This window comes from Arabidopsis thaliana, chromosome 5 (genome assembly GCF_000001735.4).
Source record: "Arabidopsis thaliana chromosome 5, partial sequence".
NCBI classification, from domain to species: Eukaryota; Viridiplantae; Streptophyta; class Magnoliopsida; order Brassicales; family Brassicaceae; genus Arabidopsis; species Arabidopsis thaliana.
Genome location: NC_003076.8, coordinates 6,839,915 through 6,859,175, shown reverse-complemented (window position 1 = coordinate 6,859,175; position 19,261 = coordinate 6,839,915). Strand labels below are relative to the sequence as shown.

General features: G+C 38.0%; 5 protein-coding genes across 9 annotated transcripts; 4 read left to right on the top strand and 1 right to left on the bottom strand.

Annotated features, from left to right (window-relative positions):
- Positions 1 to 30: 30 nt before the first annotated feature.
- AT5G20310 (Adenine nucleotide alpha hydrolases-like superfamily protein) lies at positions 31 to 1,623 on the bottom strand (the record flags this gene model as incomplete). The annotated part of the gene is made up of 4 exons (NM_122038.2): positions 31 to 775; positions 853 to 1,050; positions 1,149 to 1,270; positions 1,360 to 1,623. The coding sequence occupies 4 exons, from the start codon at positions 1,621 to 1,623 to the stop codon at positions 175 to 177; spliced, it is 1,185 nt and encodes a 394-aa protein (NP_197531.1). The 3' UTR covers positions 31 to 174.
- Positions 1,624 to 2,194: 571 nt separating this feature from the next.
- Toc90 (Avirulence induced gene (AIG1) family protein) lies at positions 2,195 to 5,877 on the top strand. Of its 5 annotated transcripts, NM_001036834.1 has the most exons (4): positions 2,322 to 2,329; positions 2,658 to 2,737; positions 2,836 to 2,958; positions 3,366 to 5,760. In NM_001036834.1, the coding sequence occupies exons 3-4, from the start codon at positions 2,844 to 2,846 to the stop codon at positions 5,630 to 5,632; spliced, it is 2,382 nt and encodes a 793-aa protein (NP_001031911.1). In that variant the 5' UTR covers positions 2,322 to 2,329; positions 2,658 to 2,737; positions 2,836 to 2,843; the 3' UTR covers positions 5,633 to 5,760. The 5 variants fall into 5 exon arrangements, with proteins under 5 accessions (NP_197530.2, NP_001031912.1, NP_001318609.1 ...); NM_122037.4 differs by lacking the exon at positions 2,658 to 2,737 and having other exon boundaries at positions 2,195 to 2,329; positions 3,366 to 5,877; NM_001036835.1 differs by lacking the exon at positions 2,658 to 2,737 and having other exon boundaries at positions 2,199 to 2,329; positions 2,836 to 2,963.
- A 192-nt stretch (positions 5,878 to 6,069) lies between these two features.
- On the top strand, positions 6,070 to 7,835 carry AT5G20290 (Ribosomal protein S8e family protein). The gene is made up of 5 exons (NM_122036.5): positions 6,070 to 6,167; positions 6,280 to 6,352; positions 6,694 to 7,027; positions 7,139 to 7,320; positions 7,406 to 7,835. Exons 1-5 carry the CDS (start codon positions 6,164 to 6,166, stop codon positions 7,479 to 7,481), a joined length of 669 nt encoding a protein of 222 aa, NP_197529.1. The 5' UTR covers positions 6,070 to 6,163; the 3' UTR covers positions 7,482 to 7,835.
- A 1,103-nt stretch (positions 7,836 to 8,938) lies between these two features.
- On the top strand, positions 8,939 to 14,464 carry SPS1F (sucrose phosphate synthase 1F). Its single transcript, NM_122035.3, has 13 exons — positions 8,939 to 9,367; positions 9,453 to 9,542; positions 9,995 to 10,236; positions 10,479 to 10,542; positions 10,638 to 11,336; positions 11,656 to 11,769; positions 11,892 to 12,023; positions 12,144 to 12,320; positions 12,415 to 12,468; positions 12,555 to 12,617; positions 12,710 to 13,624; positions 13,718 to 13,845; positions 13,918 to 14,464. The coding sequence occupies exons 1-13, from the start codon at positions 9,179 to 9,181 to the stop codon at positions 14,180 to 14,182; spliced, it is 3,132 nt and encodes a 1,043-aa protein (NP_197528.1). The 5' UTR covers positions 8,939 to 9,178; the 3' UTR covers positions 14,183 to 14,464.
- A 1,765-nt stretch (positions 14,465 to 16,229) lies between these two features.
- On the top strand, positions 16,230 to 18,343 carry HHP1 (heptahelical transmembrane protein1). Its single transcript, NM_122034.3, has 3 exons — positions 16,230 to 16,821; positions 16,903 to 16,978; positions 17,531 to 18,343. Exons 1-3 carry the CDS (start codon positions 16,520 to 16,522, stop codon positions 18,149 to 18,151), a joined length of 999 nt encoding a protein of 332 aa, NP_197527.1. The 5' UTR covers positions 16,230 to 16,519; the 3' UTR covers positions 18,152 to 18,343.
- The last annotated feature ends 918 nt before the right edge of the window (positions 18,344 to 19,261 follow it).

Genomic DNA, 19,261 nt, shown 5'->3' with positions numbered 1-19,261 from the left:
GCAGGAGAAAGGGGAAACAATTGACAACGAAATAGAGATATTTTTTAGGCAAGATTTTGCTTGCAAGAGTGACATCGTGAAGAAGAAAACAAAGGAAATATGATTAATCTATACAAGAGAATCAATGAGCAACTTCTCTTGGACCAGATGAGAGACTTCATCACTCAACTCTATTCACATGAAATAGAGTTTTCTTAGTGTGAAATAAATATAAAACAAGAAAAGCACAACTAAAATATGGAGCAAGCTCTCATGTTTAACCACAGTATGAGACTCTCCAAGAGTATCCCATACCATCTTTCTGTCATCACTCCCTTTCCCTTTCACCGCCTTCATCTCCATGATAGCCATTCTTGCTGTTTCTTCAGCCATTTGAATCCTTAGTTCTGCTTTCTTTTTCCACATCACAAGCTCTACTGCTCTTTCTTTTTCCATAAGAGCTTCTTTGCAAGCGGCGTGGTACATGTTCATCGTTTCCTTGAGCTCTTTCTTCAGCCTTCTCATCTCAGCCGTAGCGTCATCGACTGGTGATAATGGGGAAGCTAATGTACAATTCTTTTCATCAGAAAGACTATTAAGATAGATGGAAAACTTGGCTTTCTCATCATCAAGAACAGAGAATCTAGGAATCTCCAACATGGGTGGAGCTGCAAGTTTCTCATAGAAGGCGAGAACCGAACTGTCTGTACTGAACCTGTTACTAATGTTCACACTAGAATCTGAGTCAACGGATGAAAACTCTTCAAGGAAAACGTCGTCTTCTCTTGACAATGACCTGTAAGGACCAACCAATTCATCATAAACATGGGGCATAAACAAACCTAATGTAATAATGGGTTTAGGGTAGATTACATCTCAGAGGGAGCCTCATCGCCGTTGCTGCGTGGTGACAAAGGTGCAGTCCCTGAAGAAGAAGATGGCAAGACTTGAGGTAAAGGCCGAGTGGCTGCCCGTACACTTGAAAGTCTTCCCTTTGATAAAACTAATACAGTGCAGAAGTCTGGAGCCCATCTCATCACATTACTTGGAATGTCATCAGCCTTGAACAGCCTTCAAATCAAAACCATATTGGAGAATTTTTCAGACAAGATTATTAGGTACTACTGGTTTCATCAGAGAGAAAGATATAGAAATACTATTTTGTGAACCTGGTAATGCTCTTCTTCAACGAGGCACCTAGAATGAATGTGGAAATACAATTCTGGCTAATATATTCGATCAAGGCTTTCGCTACATCTTGATCTTCCAGCAAAACTATTTCGCTTTGTATCTAATTATAGACATTGATCAGAGATGCTTTTAGAAGACAGGTCAGAAAAAGAAGAAAGAAAGCAAAGAAAACAGACTAAAAAAACTTACATTTCTTCGCATACAAAGACAGCGCAATGGAAGAAACTGAGCGGTCGTCCGTTTATCATTGCTTTGTCTTTCAGATGATTCATCATCTGTGTGAGATCCATTAGAAATATTCAAAGCAGATCTTTGGATGACATGAACGAGTTTTACAGTCCCGCCTCGAGGTATATAATGATCGACAGCCCATTTAAGAGCTTGGCAGCTTGTTGTTTTATCTCTGTCAATTGCAATAGCTATAGGCCCTTCCCTTACTTCATTTCTCTCCATATTATCTCTCATATTCGACATCATTTTCCACTCAAGGAAATGTTACATTGGCAAAGTATATATCACTATTCTAAAGACGAAGATGTCGTCATTGGTTCATGGACAACAAAATGGAACATCTAATTAGCCAATATGAGATTTGAAAAGACTTAAAAAGAGGTGTAGAGAAATAGAAAAAAATCAAAGCCCCTTCCACTTTGAGAGGAGAACCGAATCTAGCTAAAAATAGAACTGTTATTGCAGCTAACTCCAGGCCATGCATGCACAAAAAAAAAACTGTTATTGAAACATAAAAACCACTACCAATATGTTTCAAACAACAACATGAAAGAAAAGTCAAGTTTCTCTGGCCGTGTTGAAAACAAGATCTGTTGGAACTAACGCTTGATGAAGATTTTAAATTATATACCATACCGATGCTGAGATACTTGAAGTTGAAGCAAATTGTCGTTAATGGTTTGGAGTTGGGTTAATTCGGATTTAGCGAAACCATTACTGCATTTTAATTTTAGTTCGGTTTTGGGTTGGTTTAGTTCGGTTTGATATCAACATTAGTTACAGTTTAGCGACTGGTATGTGGGCGCACATTAGCGTGCACGGAAGAAACAAGAAAAAACAACCAAAACAACATCTTCTTCCTCGTTATCTTCAACCTACCCTTTGTCTTACCTTGATCCTCTCTCTCTCTTTCTCTCGCCAACACAAGGTTCTCTCCGATTTCTCTTCTTCTCATTCAATGTCTCGTCTTCTACTTTTCTCGATTTCCAGTTGAATTTTTCTGGGGATTTAACAATATGTGTTTATTTTCTTCTTCTTTAGTCGGTTTATTGTGCGGTGGAGAGTTTCTCACTCTCTTCTTCTTAACCATCGGAATTTCTTGAGCTCGATTTTTGTCTAATTCTAGTTTTTGGTTGACCCAAGTTTGCTTCAAGAAATTTTTGGTGCTCTTTCGATTTCTCTAGTATGAAATGTTCTCTTTTGGGTCAATACTCCAACACTTTCCATGTGAATAATTATATGATTGCGAATCTTAGGTTTTTGGGTTCCATTGAGCTCACTTACATAACATGGACTCATGGAATTTGGGGAAAATGGGTTCCATTAGATCTTGCAGGTGTTTTGCATATTATTTTAGCAAGTGAACAAGATTGCCACTTGTGGCTGAGACGAAATGTGGCATAACTTTAATATCATCTTCTTGCTGTTGGGCAGATAGTTAAATGAAAGGCTTCAAAGACTGGGTTTTCGCTCTATCCAACTCAATGGCATCATCTAGACCACTTTTGGGAAGTGACCCTTTTTTCCGTGACCCTCATCAAGAACAAGATAACCACTGTATGGTATCTCTTTTCCTTCCGTGTATCCTCTGTTTGTCTTCTGAACGATGGATGATGCACTTGATTTATGGGTTTATATGTTACAATGAAAATAAACATTGTGAGTTGGGTGTGGATATATATTACATTATTACTACCTCTTAAACTGATCTACTTAACCTCTCCTTGTGCTCTACCATATCTTCTTTAGGCCCGTTTATTGAAATGTCTAAAAAGTACTTCATGTGTTTTGCTTGAAGATTTCGTTGCTTTACATTGCTTTTCAAATTGAAAATTGGACTTTTCTTTCTGATACTTTAGCAAATTCTTGAGATTATCCAGGTTGATTATATGATCAATCTCACAAGTTTCTCTTCTTCCTGATGTATTATTTGACTAATAATAACTTTCAATTTTTATTTTCAGCTCAAGCACCTGCCGCACCACAACCAGTGACACTCTCGGAACCACCATGTTCAACCAGTAGTGATTTAGAAATTCTGCCTCCTCTCTCTCAGCAACAAGTTCCACTTGAAAGCTTGTACCAGTCAAGTATTGATCTTAACGGAAAGAAACATAATCCACTAGCAAAGATTGGTGGCCTTCAAGTGCAGTTCTTACGCCTTGTTCAAAGGTTTGGGCAGTCACAGAATAATATTCTAGTCTCCAAGGTTTTGTATCGGGTACATCTTGCGATGCTGATACGAGCTGAGGAATCAGAACTTAAGAATGTAAAACTTAGGCAAGATAGGGCCAAAGCTTTAGCAAGGGAGCAAGAATCATCTGGCATACCGGAGCTTGATTTCTCACTTAGAATCCTTGTCCTGGGGAAAACAGGTGTCGGCAAGAGTGCAACCATAAACTCTATTTTTGGTCAGCCCAAAAGTGAGACTGATGCTTTCCGACCGGGCACAGATCGCATAGAAGAGGTTATGGGAACTGTCAGTGGAGTTAAAGTTACCTTTATTGATACCCCTGGTTTTCACCCACTGTCATCTTCTAGCACAAGAAAAAACCGAAAGATTCTCCTATCTATTAAGAGATATGTTAAGAAGCGTCCACCTGATGTAGTTCTTTACTTGGACCGCCTTGATATGATCGACATGCGATACAGTGATTTCTCCCTCCTGCAGCTTATAACTGAAATCTTTGGTGCAGCTATATGGTTAAACACGATACTTGTAATGACGCATTCCGCAGCTACTACAGAAGGACGTAATGGACAATCTGTGAACTATGAGTCATATGTGGGCCAGCGCATGGATGTGGTTCAACATTATATACATCAGGCTGTGTCTGATACAAAACTAGAAAACCCTGTTCTGTTAGTTGAAAATCATCCCAGCTGTAAAAAGAATCTTGCTGGTGAGTATGTTCTTCCAAATGGGGTGGTATGGAAGCCTCAGTTTATGTTTCTGTGCGTTTGTACCAAAGTTCTTGGCGATGTCCAGTCTTTACTGAGATTTCGTGACAGCATTGGCCTGGGTCAGCCAAGTAGTACCCGAACAGCTTCCCTTCCTCATCTTCTTTCAGTTTTTCTGCGCCGTCGCTTATCATCAGGTGCAGATGAAACAGAGAAAGAGATAGATAAGCTTCTGAATTTGGATTTAGAGGAGGAAGATGAGTATGACCAGTTGCCTACAATCCGTATCCTTGGGAAATCCCGGTTTGAGAAGCTGTCAAAGTCTCAGAAGAAGGAGTATCTCGATGAGCTTGATTACAGGGAAACCCTTTATCTGAAGAAACAATTGAAGGAAGAATGCCGAAGACGACGGGATGAAAAGCTAGTTGAAGAGGAAAATCTCGAGGACACTGAACAGCGTGATCAAGCAGCTGTTCCACTGCCTGACATGGCAGGTCCAGACAGTTTTGATTCGGATTTTCCGGCTCACAGATATCGATGCGTATCGGCAGGTGACCAGTGGCTCGTGAGACCTGTCTATGACCCACAAGGTTGGGATCGCGATGTGGGATTTGATGGAATAAATATTGAGACGGCTGCAAAAATAAATAGGAATCTATTCGCTTCAGCTACAGGACAGGTGAGCAGAGACAAGCAACGCTTCACTATCCAATCTGAGACTAATGCAGCTTATACTAGAAACTTTAGAGAACAGACATTCTCTGTAGCTGTTGACCTTCAATCATCAGGAGAAGATCTGGTGTACTCGTTTCAGGGCGGCACAAAGCTTCAAACATTTAAGCACAACACAACTGATGTTGGAGTTGGTTTGACATCTTTTGGTGGGAAATACTATGTGGGCGGAAAGCTTGAGGATACCTTATTGGTTGGGAAGAGGGTGAAGTTAACTGCGAATGCAGGTCAGATGAGGGGTTCAGGGCAAACAGCAAACGGCGGGAGCTTTGAAGCTTGTATCAGAGGGAGAGATTACCCGGTCAGAAATGAGCAAATCGGTTTGACAATGACGGCTCTGTCTTTCAAGCGAGAACTGGTCTTGAACTATGGTTTACAGACTCAGTTTAGACCAGCCCGGGGCACGAACATAGACGTCAACATAAACATGAACAATAGGAAAATGGGGAAGATAAATGTGAAACTTAACAGCTCTGAGCACTGGGAGATTGCTTTGATATCAGCGTTAACGATGTTCAAGGCTTTAGTACGGCGGAGTAAGACTGAAATGACTGAGGAAAATGAAGAAGAAAAGATTGTGAATTTTCTCGTTTCCTAAAAAAATTAGGTAAAGAAAATATATTTTGGACACATATGAATAGATGATAACTGATGTAAGAGATGTTTGGAAGACAGAACATATGCACATTTCCTTCAATTGTTCAATATGTTATACTCTTGTCCTGTTGATAACTTATGTGCAAGAGTCTCTCGTTGGTCAGTGTGAAATGTTTATGTTGTTAGAACAGATTTTGGCTCTCAAACCCAACACGTTTTCAATAAAATATGCACGGTTAGATTCACCCAACCCTAGTTCAATCTGCCAGGATCTATCTCTTTTTTTTTTACGATTTTCTTCAACCAAAACAATGAAATAACACACAAAATTATTATCACTAGACCAAATTTTATTTATAACATAAAACGGCCGGAAGCTGATGCTTCATGGGCTTGGCCCAAAGGCCGGCTCTGGATGGGCCAGATGATAACCTAGGGTTTATACTCCCTATATATTTATATTTAAGCTCTTCGTTCACTCCTCTCAACTCCGCGCAGCTAAACTTTATTGGAGAAACCCTAATCGGCGACAATGGGTACGAACAATCTCTCCTCGCTTTCTCTTTGATTTCTCCACTCCTTCGATCTCGTTTCTGTGTTATGCTATTGTTGTTTAGATTCTGATATATGGATTCTGGTTTCTCTTAGGTATTTCTCGTGACTCTATCCACAAGAGGCGTGCCACTGGAGGCAAGCAGAAGCAATGGAGGAAGAAGCGAAAGTGAGTCTTTCGTTTTTCTCATTTTTTAGATCTCTTCCGATTCATTTTATGCTCCGCTCGTCGTAGATTAGAGTTTGTGAATCTCCGTTTTAAAACGCTTAAGAGTTTTGTCCGCTGTTGTGAACTGTTAAATCTGAGTGTTTGCCTTTAGTAGATTCAAAATCTGTAGATTACTAGAAATATTTTGCCGTATCATAGTATGTGATTCTTCATATGCTATCGTTTAATTGTTAAAACATAGTAATTGTCACATTTCTGGGTGTCACGGATTCATGATATGTTACTAGCTTGGATTCATTTTGTTGTTCTGATTTGTGAGTTTTATGTTTGGGTTTGTGAAGGTATGAGATGGGAAGGCAGCCAGCCAACACCAAGCTCTCAAGCAACAAGACGGTCAGAAGAATAAGAGTTCGTGGTGGAAATGTTAAGTGGCGTGCGTTGAGGCTCGATACTGGTAACTACTCGTGGGGAAGTGAAGCAACTACCCGCAAGACCAGAGTCCTTGATGTGGTCTACAATGCCTCCAACAATGAGCTTGTACGTACTAAGACACTTGTCAAGAGTGCTATTGTTCAGGTTGATGCTGCTCCGTTCAAGCAGTGGTACCTCTCGCACTATGGTGTTGAGCTTGGGCGCAAGAAGAAGAGTGCTTCTTCCACCAAGAAGGACGGAGAGGTTAGACCATTTAACAATTGATTCATTTGCTTGTTATGTTTGAGTCTGTTCATGTTTTTGTAGCAGTAATTTGAAACTTATGATCGATATTATATAATGTTAACTATATAGGAAGGTGAAGAGGCAGCTGTTGCAGCTCCTGAGGAGGTCAAGAAGAGCAACCACCTCCTGAGAAAGATTGCAAGCCGTCAAGAGGGTCGCAGTCTTGATTCACACATTGAGGACCAATTTGCAAGTGGACGTTTGTTGGCTTGTATCTCTTCAAGGCCTGGCCAGTGCGGGCGTGCTGATGGGTATTCATTATGTGCCTTCACTCATTATTTTTGTTGAAACGTCCTTAATTACGTTTTGCTCATACGTTTTGCAAATGATGTGCAGATACATCTTGGAAGGTAAAGAGTTGGAGTTCTACATGAAGAAGATCCAGAAGAAGAAGGGCAAGGGTGCTGCTTAGAGTCTCTTCTTATCTGCCTTGAGCTTTTGTCTTACAACATGTTTTGAGTTTTCAGTTTCAATTGTCTGAGAAACTATGTTTTTGGATTAGCTTGTGGTATTTCTTTGAAACTCCCATTATGGTACAATGTTTTTGTCTTGGATTTTCTTTATAATTTTAATCGATAATTTCACTCAAGTTTTATGCAGTCAATATTAAGATTGTTCTGTTGGTGAATTTGAAATTTCTTTGTCTGTTTGTTTCATCCGTTGTAGCATTAAAAAGAATCGTGAGATCGGTATAAACCATCTAACTTCTTGTGAGATGATTGTAACAAAAGTCTATTTATGGGAGTGTAAAGATTTTAAAGTGTTACAAGCTCTGACTGAATCTGCTATGTTAGATGTATCTAATAGACACAAGCAAGATATGATGCCAGTTGGGCTTACTCGTTATTAAGTCCAATTTAGGCCCATGACTTTGAGGCAGCCAGCCAGGCAGGGTTATGTAGTGCGGTTTTCTAAGATCTTGCTTATTTTAAAATTTTAAGTGTTGAAACTAGAAAGTAACGTTGCGTCTGGCTAAAAAAAAATGGGGAGACTTGTAAATCAACTGCAAACACTATCCTACTCGAAAACATAACGTTGACCAAAAAATGGGGGGATAGTTTTTGATCTCTCTCCCCATTTTTTATGTTGAAAAGCAAAAGTTATGATCATGACTGATCAGGTATTTACTGTATCAAAATTTCATCATATTGCTGTTATGTAACTTTGACCAAAAAATTATTTAATGTTTTTAGGATCACGAGTGTTTTCATATTAAAGGTCTAATTATTAATATATTGCATGTAATGTGGCCGGAGTTACTCAAAAGAGATCATATTCTTCCTCTGTGAGTTTTTAATACCAATAGTGAAGGCAAGAGAATACGTTGATTCTTTCATAATAATATCTTATCTTATTGTGCTTGACATAGTATATAAGGAATCCCTGAACATATATAGGCTATACACACAATGATGGGAAAAAGAGACATTTTAAGGGTTGAAAGTTGAAACTAGAAAGTAACGTTGCGTCTCTGAGCCACAAACTTGTAAATAACCTTCAAACACTATCCTACTCGGAAAAATAGTAAAATAGGGAGAGAGATCAAAAATAATTTGTGATGAGCTGAAATTTTTTTTATCAAATTTGGTTGCACAAAATCTGCTTGTATCAATAGCTGGTTGTTAAATAGTTGGCAGAACAGTACTTGACATCACCTAATAATAATGTGTTGTTCAATTATGTATGTGTCTCAGTGTCTCAATTTTGAAAATGATATTTTCTGTTGTAAACTTGGTTGATGACAAAAGATCATTAGTGGTGGTAATTAAACTCTTAAAAAAAATCACTAAAAAAGGATCTAAACATTTAAAAAATTCACCACAGAGAATATTCTTTCATTTGTTAAGAAAGATATTTTCCATTGACACTTTTTTTTCTTTCTAAAATATAAAAAATGGGAAGAAATATTTGAGCCGTTCGAAAAGGATGCGTGTCTTGTGTCCAAAGAACTGTGTGATTCGTCACTAACCCCACCACCACACTCCAGCTGAGTCCTTTGTCGTCTATCAAACCAGAAAAAGGGTACGAGATTCAATCATCTCCAATCCCAAAATTCCACTTCTGTCCACAAAACACAAAGCGATTCTCGATCTTTGATCGTCCCACCAGATGGCCGGGAACGATTGGGTAAACAGTTACTTAGAGGCGATTCTCGACGTCGGTCAGGGTCTTGACGATGCTCGCTCTTCTCCATCACTTCTTCTTAGGGAGAGAGGTCGATTCACTCCCAGCCGTTACTTTGTTGAGGAAGTTATCACTGGTTACGATGAGACTGATCTTCATAGATCCTGGGTTAAGGTGTTAATAATAATAATCATGATCAAAAACAGAGTGTTTTGTGATTTGTGATCGATTCATGTTATGAGTTTATTTCTTTGGTTAGGCTGTTGCTACGAGGAGTCCACAAGAGAGGAACACGAGGTTAGAGAATATGTGTTGGAGGATCTGGAATCTTGCTCGTCAAAAGAAGCAGGTCCTTTTTTCTACTTTTTGCAACATCTTTTGATGCGAATTTAAAACACACTGTTCTATTCAGTTGTCTATTATTCCTCTTTTTGCTCTTAACTTTAAAAAGTTGGTTTCAGAGAATTCATCAAGACGGATGCTTGACTTTTTATATAAATTGTTGACTCTCAAGTCAAAAAATTTAATTGTTTTTTGGTCTTCTCTAATTTGAACCTTTTCAAAGTTTGCATTTTTTTAAAAGTACATACGTAAGATGAACAATTAGAAAAAGTGGGAGAAAATGTTACTTTTGGTTGTAGCTTTTCCTGTTCTGCCTTTGGGAGCTGACTTTTAATGCATAATTTGTGACCTTGGATCGTTGAATTATGAATTTGATGAACTTTGTGGTTTTGATACATAAATATCTTGAACGTATTGAGAATTGATGTTTTGTTTTTTTTCATTCTTATGTTTGTCTAGCATGAGGAAAAAGAAGCACAGAGGCTGGCTAAGCGCAGGCTTGAACGTGAGAAAGGTCGCAGAGAGGCAACAGCTGATATGTCTGAGGAGTTTTCAGAGGGAGAAAAAGGAGATATCATCAGTGATATATCTACTCATGGTGAAAGCACCAAACCAAGGTTGCCCAGAATTAATTCTGCTGAGTCCATGGAGTTATGGGCTAGCCAACAGAAGGGAAATAAGCTCTATCTTGTTTTGATTAGGTATGTGCTCAAACTCTGGTTTTCTTGGCGTTTGCTTTTTACATGTGTTTGTTCTGTTCTGTTTCCGTATGTAATTTTCTTACTTGGTTAAGTCGAGTTATATTTAGGCTCACCTTCTAGGATCTGTTTTAACATATACTCTGAGTAAGTAAACATATGGCAACTGATCTTTCAATTGAGAAGGTGTAATAGTAGTGATGGAAACTTGTATGTTAGTTGTTTAACATTCAGTATGTATGCAGTCTTCATGGTCTCATACGTGGTGAAAACATGGAGCTCGGCCGCGACTCTGACACCGGTGGACAGGTAATGATACTTGATTAATGATATGGACAATTTAAGTGATTGAAATATGGCTCAAAGGTAGGCTAGTCCTCCTCTTACTGCTTCTTACGTTACAGGTTAAATATGTTGTGGAACTTGCACGTGCACTGGGTTCAATGCCAGGAGTTTATAGGGTTGACTTGCTTACTAGACAAGTGTCTTCACCAGATGTTGACTATAGTTATGGTGAACCTACGGAAATGCTGACTCCTAGAGATTCTGAAGATTTCTCGGATGAGATGGGGGAGAGTAGCGGTGCTTATATTGTGAGGATACCATTTGGTCCAAAGGACAAGTATATTCCAAAAGAACTTCTATGGCCTCACATTCCGGAATTTGTTGATGGTGCTATGAGCCACATCATGCAAATGTCAAATGTTCTCGGCGAGCAAGTTGGTGTTGGGAAGCCTATTTGGCCTTCTGCCATCCATGGACACTATGCTGATGCTGGTGATGCCACTGCCCTGCTGTCGGGTGCACTAAATGTGCCTATGCTCCTTACTGGTCACTCACTCGGGAGAGATAAATTGGAGCAGCTTTTGAGACAAGGCCGCCTTTCAAAAGAAGAAATAAATTCAACGTACAAGATTATGCGTCGGATAGAGGGTGAGGAATTATCTCTTGATGTTTCTGAAATGGTAATAACTAGCACTCGACAGGAGATTGATGAGCAATGGAGACTGTATGATGGATTTGACCCCATATTGGAGCGCAAATTGAGAGCCAGAATCAAGCGGAATGTGAGCTGCTATGGACGGTTCATGCCTCGCATGGTTGTAAGTAACTTAAACCTTCGCTGTTTTCTTCATCCTTGACCATTGGCATGGTTAACACCGTCTGAAATATATGCTTTCCACAGTTGAGACTTTAGTGCTTACTATTGGGAGATCTTATTTGGTGACAACCTACTGATAGATTTGTTTAGGCCATAGCCCATGAGTGATACGTTTAGCTGCAGCAAAATTGTTGCTCTGGATTTGTATAGACATGCCTTTTAATTTACGTTTTAACACAGTAGATCATTTTTAATACTCTATCCTTCTGACTCTTTTGTAGTATCATAAAAATGTACTCTGTTTTTTACTTCTTCTTCAGAAAATTCCACCTGGGATGGAGTTCAATCATATTGTCCCACATGGTGGTGATATGGAAGACACAGATGGGAACGAGGAACATCCAACTTCTCCAGATCCACCAATATGGGCTGAGGTTCTTTGCTTTAATTAGCAATCTATATCACCTTAATGAGATTAATTCTTGTAAATAATATTTTCACATTAGCTTTCCGTTAAGCAATTTACTCAGACCTCCAAATTCTACATGTGATGCAGATAATGCGTTTCTTTTCGAATTCCCGAAAGCCTATGATACTTGCCCTTGCGAGGCCTGACCCAAAAAAGAACATCACGACGTTAGTGAAGGCCTTTGGAGAATGTCGTCCACTGAGAGAGCTTGCTAACCTGGTATGTAAATGCCATATGGGGACTTCTGTGAAGACATTTCTCTGAACTTTGGTTGTTTGTCTTCTGTCTTGTTTTGATCACCATTTTATTTTCCTTATCTTCCATATTTCTGGTTTGCAGGCACTTATTATGGGCAACCGAGATGGGATTGATGAAATGTCGAGCACAAGTTCTTCTGTTCTCCTTTCTGTTCTGAAGCTAATTGACAAGTATGATCTCTACGGTCAAGTTGCGTACCCTAAACATCACAAACAATCAGATGTTCCAGACATATATCGCCTAGCTGCAAAGTCAAAGGTACTAGCAGAGTTGGTCTCACAGTTAATAATAAGTATCCTTTGCTTTCATTCACCTCTTTAGTAGATTAACATTGTTAATGGATCCTTTGCAGGGTGTTTTCATCAATCCAGCTATCATTGAACCATTTGGACTTACTCTAATTGAGGTATTGTATTCTCTTTTTGTCACATGTGTATATTTCATGACTCGTTCTTGTCATCTGGATAAAATTTGTTTCTTTTTTCCTTCTAGGCTGCAGCTCATGGTTTACCTATGGTTGCTACAAAAAATGGTGGTCCTGTAGATATTCACCGGGTATGTGTTTTTACGATAAAACATTGAAGTCCCCCAGACTATTACATACCTGCTCGTTTGTTCTAAAATGTACTTTGGAAAATTTCTACCAGGTCCTGGATAATGGCCTTCTTGTGGATCCTCATGATCAGCAGTCTATTTCTGAAGCTCTTCTTAAGCTTGTTGCTGATAAGCACCTATGGGCAAAGTGTCGGCAAAACGGGTTGAAGAACATTCACCAATTCTCTTGGCCAGAGCACTGCAAAACTTATCTATCTCGCATAACCAGCTTCAAACCAAGACATCCACAGTGGCAAAGTGATGATGGCGGTGATAATTCAGAACCCGAGTCACCTAGTGATTCTTTGAGGGATATACAGGATATATCCTTGAACTTAAAGTTTTCATTTGATGGAAGTGGGAATGATAATTACATGAACCAAGAAGGGAGCTCCATGGATAGGAAGAGCAAAATCGAAGCTGCTGTCCAAAATTGGTCTAAAGGCAAAGATAGCCGCAAAATGGGATCACTGGAGAGGTCAGAGGTTAACTCTGGAAAATTCCCAGCAGTGCGGAGAAGGAAGTTTATTGTTGTTATTGCTCTTGATTTTGATGGGGAAGAAGACACGCTAGAGGCTACAAAAAGAATTCTTGATGCGGTTGAAAAGGAAAGAGCAGAAGGATCTGTTGGGTTCATACTGTCGACATCTCTAACGATCTCTGAGGTACAATCTTTCTTGGTGTCAGGAGGCTTAAACCCGAATGATTTCGACGCTTTCATATGTAACAGCGGAAGTGATCTCCACTACACATCCCTCAACAACGAAGACGGTCCTTTTGTCGTAGACTTTTACTACCACTCCCACATAGAATATAGGTGGGGCGGTGAAGGGCTGAGGAAGACTTTGATCCGTTGGGCATCTTCGCTTAACGAGAAAAAGGCTGACAATGACGAGCAGATTGTCACTCTTGCTGAGCATCTTTCAACTGACTACTGCTACACATTTACAGTCAAAAAGCCTGCAGCGGTAAATTTAACCAGGCGCAACATTATTAGAAACGTCTTCACTAATCTTCGTAGCTTTCCGTTAAGATTCTTTTGTTTTGGTTTCCATTCCCAGGTACCTCCAGTAAGAGAGCTTAGGAAGCTGCTGAGAATCCAGGCTTTACGTTGCCATGTCGTTTATAGTCAGAATGGCACCCGAATAAACGTCATACCGGTGCTGGCTTCTCGTATACAAGCTCTGAGGTAACTTATTGATTACGTAACTATGATTTCCATTTCAAAGCACTGCCCTTAACAACGGCTATGGTTAACCAGGTATTTGTTCGTCCGGTGGGGAATTGACATGGCGAAAATGGCGGTATTTGTGGGGGAATCAGGTGATACTGATTACGAAGGATTGCTTGGTGGGCTTCACAAGAGCGTTGTTCTAAAGGGAGTGTCGTGCAGTGCATGCTTGCACGCTAACCGGAGCTATCCTCTCACCGACGTGATCTCCTTTGAGAGCAACAACGTGGTTCACGCATCACCAGATTCGGATGTTCGTGATGCCCTGAAGAAATTAGAGCTTCTCAAGGACTGAAACCTAAAATAAAACGATCACATCTCCAGTCATCAATGGGTTGGTACCAAATGCGAACTATCTTTTTCATATTGACCACATGGTTTGGTTTGTTTTATTACTTCGTCGTACATAAGCTGCCGGAAATACCTAACTCTTCATATGGTTGTCTCTTTGACACCTACCGGATTTTACTTCATTTATGCAAAGTATTGTAATAATAAAAAGAAAAAGAGGATATTCCCGGTATTTTAATTAACAGAACAACATTCATATAAATAAAACCATTCCTTTTGATTTTAATTAGGCCTAGGCGACAAAATATATAATTAAGGCTAAATAGATTGCAAACACATGGCAGTTATATCCAAAAGTAAAGATTACAAAAGATGTCGAGAAGATAAAGTCATTTTCTTCTTCAACCATATTTAACAAAATCTTAAGTTATGAATTAGTAATAAACTATTTTCCCAAGAAACTTAAACACACGTATATGGAGTTTGCGTATATGATTGCGATTCCTTGGGGGTGTTTCAGGAGTGACCTCTTTGGTTAATGTTTTCCCAAAAAGCCTAAGCCAACCCAAATCTTGAAAGACCAGAAAGCTACAACTATGGCCATTTTATCAGCTTTAATTTTAGATAACAAAACTGAATTTTGTAAGAGAAAAAATAAAGGTATGGCTATGGGACGCCGAGATGTTAATTACTATCTACATAATAACAACATATTTTTTTTTTTGAATTTAGTGTTAAATTATATTCAAAGAAAAATAAACTGTTTATATACAGAAATGCAAACTTTTCTTAAAAATAGATCAAAAGTATATCTTATTTATCTTTGATTTTGTTCTTGCCTAAAAGTAAACCACACTTGGATTCCTCTTGCGTACTTCTCTTCACATCTTACCCTCAACGTGCTTAATCCATTCCTTATGTTTTTGTCTATCAGCCTGATTATCTTCTTCGTCCTCGATGGCGTCTGTCCATATCTCCTCTCATTTCTTTCTCTCCATATAGAATGTATCGTGTTTTGAAACACATACCGAAGTACAAACCTTGTAGTGGCGTCAAGATCTTTACTCACTAACTCCTTCATAATAACAGCATAATAACATGTATTACATGAATGCATGTCACAAACGTTTATAATTCCCTTTTTTTTTGCCAACAAAACGTTTATAATTCCTTGTATGAAGATATTTTCGTCTAATTTTTAACATCCTTTTTTAGTTGATTTCCAAATAAATTATAAATTTGTTCTAAAGTTTAGTCATCTGCCTAATTAATTAACTTGAAGTTCTATATTGCTAGAGGCATTTAAAGGTCAAGTCCTTTTCAAGTGGTAACTCATTGAAAATGACACTAATGTTTTTTGCAACATTTCACAAGAAAAAAATAGAAATTTTCATGATTTTGGCTTTTGTGGTCTACTCTTTTAAAAAAAGGAATCCTTGAAATGTTTGCATGCTTGTTTTTAGTATCATTATTTTTGTTGTCATCCACTTGATGGAAAGAGCTTTGACACTTCTTTACCACAATCACTTCATAACTCATAACTACATTAAATTCTGTTGTTATCCTAACTTCTTCTGTTAAAAAAATTACTTAGAATTACACATAAGAACTCAAAAATGCAAATTTTCTAAAATTACTCGTCTATTTCAAGTAAAGTAAACCCCTCACCAATCTTAATTTCACACAGAATTTAATGTTGATTGAAGCATAGTAAAAGTCTAAATGAGTCCTTATTTTTTATTTTTACATCAAGAGTACTATTTTGTTTGCATCACATATCTTATATCTTTCTTATAAATACAAACGATCCGGTGGGTACAAGGCATCAATCATGTAAAAGAGGTACAAGCCGGTAGTGAATTTTGAGTCGGTCGGTCTTAAAATCGCCTAAATTTACTCTTCTCGTATTCAAAAGATTTTCCATATCTCAAAAAGTAGTGTAAAACTGAATCACTTTTCTTGTTAAAAAAAAATACAATAAAAACAAACGTAAGAGAAAGGGAAATGAAATAATAATAATCAAAAAAGAAGAATTTATTGATAACCTAACTAACAACTAAAAGATGAAAACACGACACCAACTTCTACCTGCATACTAAAGTTTCGTCTTTAAATGTTGCAGCTGTCTCCTTACATTTCACATCTTCCTTGTTTCTTCTCTCTCTCTCTCTCCCCTCAAACTTAAATTCACATTTTAATACTTGTTACTTCAACTATAATAATAATAATAATCTTTCTTCATTATATATTTTCCTCTCCTCTCAGATCTTCTCTCTCACCATCTTCTCTTGAGATCAAGATTGAGTATTCTTGTCTCAAGAATCGATACTCGAGAGCTCTTATGGACCAAAATGGTCATAACGACGAAGCAGAAACAGTTTCATGCGGCAACGGCAACTGCAAAAGCAAGATCGTGCCTGGAGATGATCACGGTGGAGATGAGAGTAGTGGTACCAAGAGAAGGAAGAAGAGAAAAACGCAACAAAAGACAATGAAACGACGTGAATTAATGTCGTATTGTGAGCTACCGGAGTACATGAAAGACAACGAATACATATTGAATTATTACAGAGCTGATTGGTCCATTAGAGATGCTTTCTTCAGCGTATTTAGTTTCCACAATGAGTCCCTCAATGTTTGGACGTAAGTACACCAAATTTTACTTCTAGTTTCAATTATTTTTTCTTCGATTTTTTTTTCTAATAGTTTTTTTTTTTTGGACAGACATTTGATTGGTTTTATCTTCTTTGTGGCACTAACCGTCGCCAATATTATTCATCACGACGGATTCTTCCCCGTGGTAAGTGTCCTTTAATCAACACGTTTATTTTTGTTTTTGTTTAATAATCGCAAGTTTAGCCCGAATTTCAATTTATTCCCTCGAGATCCACATGCAACCACTATATTAACTTCAAATTAGTCAAGTGAATGTGTCAAGTAATTAGATATATACCTAATTGGTTTTGATTAACTTATCTTAATTTTCTAATGAATTGTTCGTTGCTATACCTGGATTTTGTTATGATGATTTTGAATAAGATATCAAAGATATATAGACATGAATCGAAATGATGAATAAAATCTTTGACAATATTACATTGACTATAATTTGTTTTCTGTAGTATATTCTAAACAACTCAATAAAATGTAATTCTTTTAAGGATTATATATCAGCTCAAATCTATTATTTAATCACATATCTAAACAACTGAAGAAAATGTATTTCTTAACTAGATTAGAAATCAACTCAAATATGTTATTTGATCATATATCTAGTATATGTTTTTTTAGTATCTCAAACTAGTCAATAAAAATGTAAAGCTAATGGTGGTATCAATGTTGATGATTGTAGGATGCAAAGAGTCCAGGGAATGTAACAAGATGGCCCTTCTTCGTTTTCTTAGGAGGCTCAATGTTCTGCCTACTCGCAAGCAGCATTTGTCACCTCTTCTGTTGCCACTCAAAAGAGCTTAATGTCTTCCTTCTCCGAATAGACTATGCCGGTATCACCGCCATGATCATCACTTCCTTCTTCCCACCAATCTTCTACATCTTCCAGTGCACTCCTCGGTGGTACTTCATCTACCTCGCAGGCATCACATCCATGGGAATCTTCACAATCATCACACTTTTCACCCCATCACTTTCCGCTCCCAAGTACCGAGCTTTCCGCGCTTTGCTCTTTGCCTCCATGGGGCTGTTTGGGATTGTCCCAGCTGCCCACGCGCTAGTGGTCAATTGGGGAAACCCGCAAAGGAACGTGACGCTCGTGTACGAGTTGCTTATGGCAGTGTTCTATCTTGTTGGAACAGGATTCTACGTAGGGAGAGTGCCAGAAAGGCTTAAACCGGGATGGTTTGATCGTGTGGGACATAGTCATCAGATCTTCCATGTGTTCGTTTTGTTGGGTGCTTTGTCTCACTATGCAGCTGCTCTCTTGTTCTTGGACTGGCGTGACCACGTTGGTTGTTAAACCATATATTTGTAATTCTTTTAAATATAATATTATTAATTTGTTGTATCGTGGTGAACAAAATTGTAATAACCCATTTGTTTTAAATTGAATTGTAATTCAACTTGTGTTAATTGTTATGTTTGTTGAATATGCATGATTTTCAGAAGTCTTTTTCTCTATGAGAAGTTAATGGTAAATCAAATATTTGCCACTGAATAGTTTCGTTTTTGAATATGATGACTTCAATTGTTTGTTTGCTTTATATCATGAAAGCAAACAGAATTGAAAAGACATAAAAAAAAATTGATGTAAACACAAAAGCAAAAATTGACGGTTGAAACAACCAATGATTTGTTTTATAAAAAAAAAAAAAAACCAATGATGCAAAGGATGGACTTCATGCATGGTTGATGGTTCTTTCATCTATCTACATGCGCACTTAGCTTAGTGTCAGGATTCCCTAACCACAAGAGAATTAATATGTATATATGCACCATCAAATGTTCATCAAAGTCTCCGCTTCCTTTTTCATTCTTCATAGCCGAGTCCTCTTATTATTGCTTCAAAGTTTTTTTGTTCTTTTTGATTTGATATAAATATATGTGTTACTAGGTTATACAGGTGTTAATTAGATGCAAGACAAGGATTGATCAGACATAAACATAATTAAAGACCAAGCTTCACTCTGTAACTAGACTCTTGATCGATAATGCGTGAACGGACCCAAACTCTTTTCGAATTTCGGAAGCCAAATGTCTTGGTCTTGCCGTGAGACTTGGTGTATATTTTCATATATCTTTTTTTTTTTTTCCTTTTGATGTATGAAACTTTTTTTATGTGTGGTTAATGAGTAAAACAAAGAATCGAACACCATCACCATTAGTTTAAGGTTGATGTGTGAAACATAGCGTACGTGAAACAGTTCTTCTAATTAACCCAATTTGATGTTATTGTTAAATTATCTTCAAGAGTGACAAATATACGACCAAACATGTCAGCTAAAGCTTTATAATGCCGGTTATGCTTAACCACCCCAAATTTGATTTGCCTGCCTCAGACCGGTTATAGCAGTACGGGAAGAACCGGTTTGATAATGGGTATAAAAGTTTTTCGTTTTTCTTCTTGCAA

What these genes read in the sequence shown, in the direction of transcription:
- Toc90 (NM_122037.4), top strand. Translation starts at nt 2,844, where the DNA reads ATGAAAGGCTTCAAAGACTGGGTTTTCGCTCTATCCAACTCAATGGCA. An exon ending in TCAAGAACAAGATAACCACT is followed by an intron (nt 2,959 to 3,365) that starts GTATGGTATCTC and finishes TTTTATTTTCAG; the next exon opens with CTCAAGCACCTGCCGCACCA.
- AT5G20290 (NM_122036.5), top strand. An exon ending in CAATGGAGGAAGAAGCGAAA is followed by an intron (nt 6,353 to 6,693) that starts GTGAGTCTTTCG and finishes GGGTTTGTGAAG; the next exon opens with GTATGAGATGGGAAGGCAGC. An exon ending in CCACCAAGAAGGACGGAGAG is followed by an intron (nt 7,028 to 7,138) that starts GTTAGACCATTT and finishes TTAACTATATAG; the next exon opens with GAAGGTGAAGAGGCAGCTGT.
- SPS1F (NM_122035.3), top strand. Translation starts at nt 9,179, where the DNA reads ATGGCCGGGAACGATTGGGTAAACAGTTACTTAGAGGCGATTCTCGAC. An exon ending in CTCTATCTTGTTTTGATTAG is followed by an intron (nt 10,237 to 10,478) that starts GTATGTGCTCAA and finishes GTATGTATGCAG; the next exon opens with TCTTCATGGTCTCATACGTG. An exon ending in TGAGAGAGCTTGCTAACCTG is followed by an intron (nt 12,024 to 12,143) that starts GTATGTAAATGC and finishes TCTGGTTTGCAG; the next exon opens with GCACTTATTATGGGCAACCG.
- HHP1 (NM_122034.3), top strand. Translation starts at nt 16,520, where the DNA reads ATGGACCAAAATGGTCATAACGACGAAGCAGAAACAGTTTCATGCGGC. An exon ending in GAGTCCCTCAATGTTTGGAC is followed by an intron (nt 16,822 to 16,902) that starts GTAAGTACACCA and finishes TTTTTTGGACAG; the next exon opens with ACATTTGATTGGTTTTATCT. An exon ending in ACGACGGATTCTTCCCCGTG is followed by an intron (nt 16,979 to 17,530) that starts GTAAGTGTCCTT and finishes TGATGATTGTAG; the next exon opens with GATGCAAAGAGTCCAGGGAA.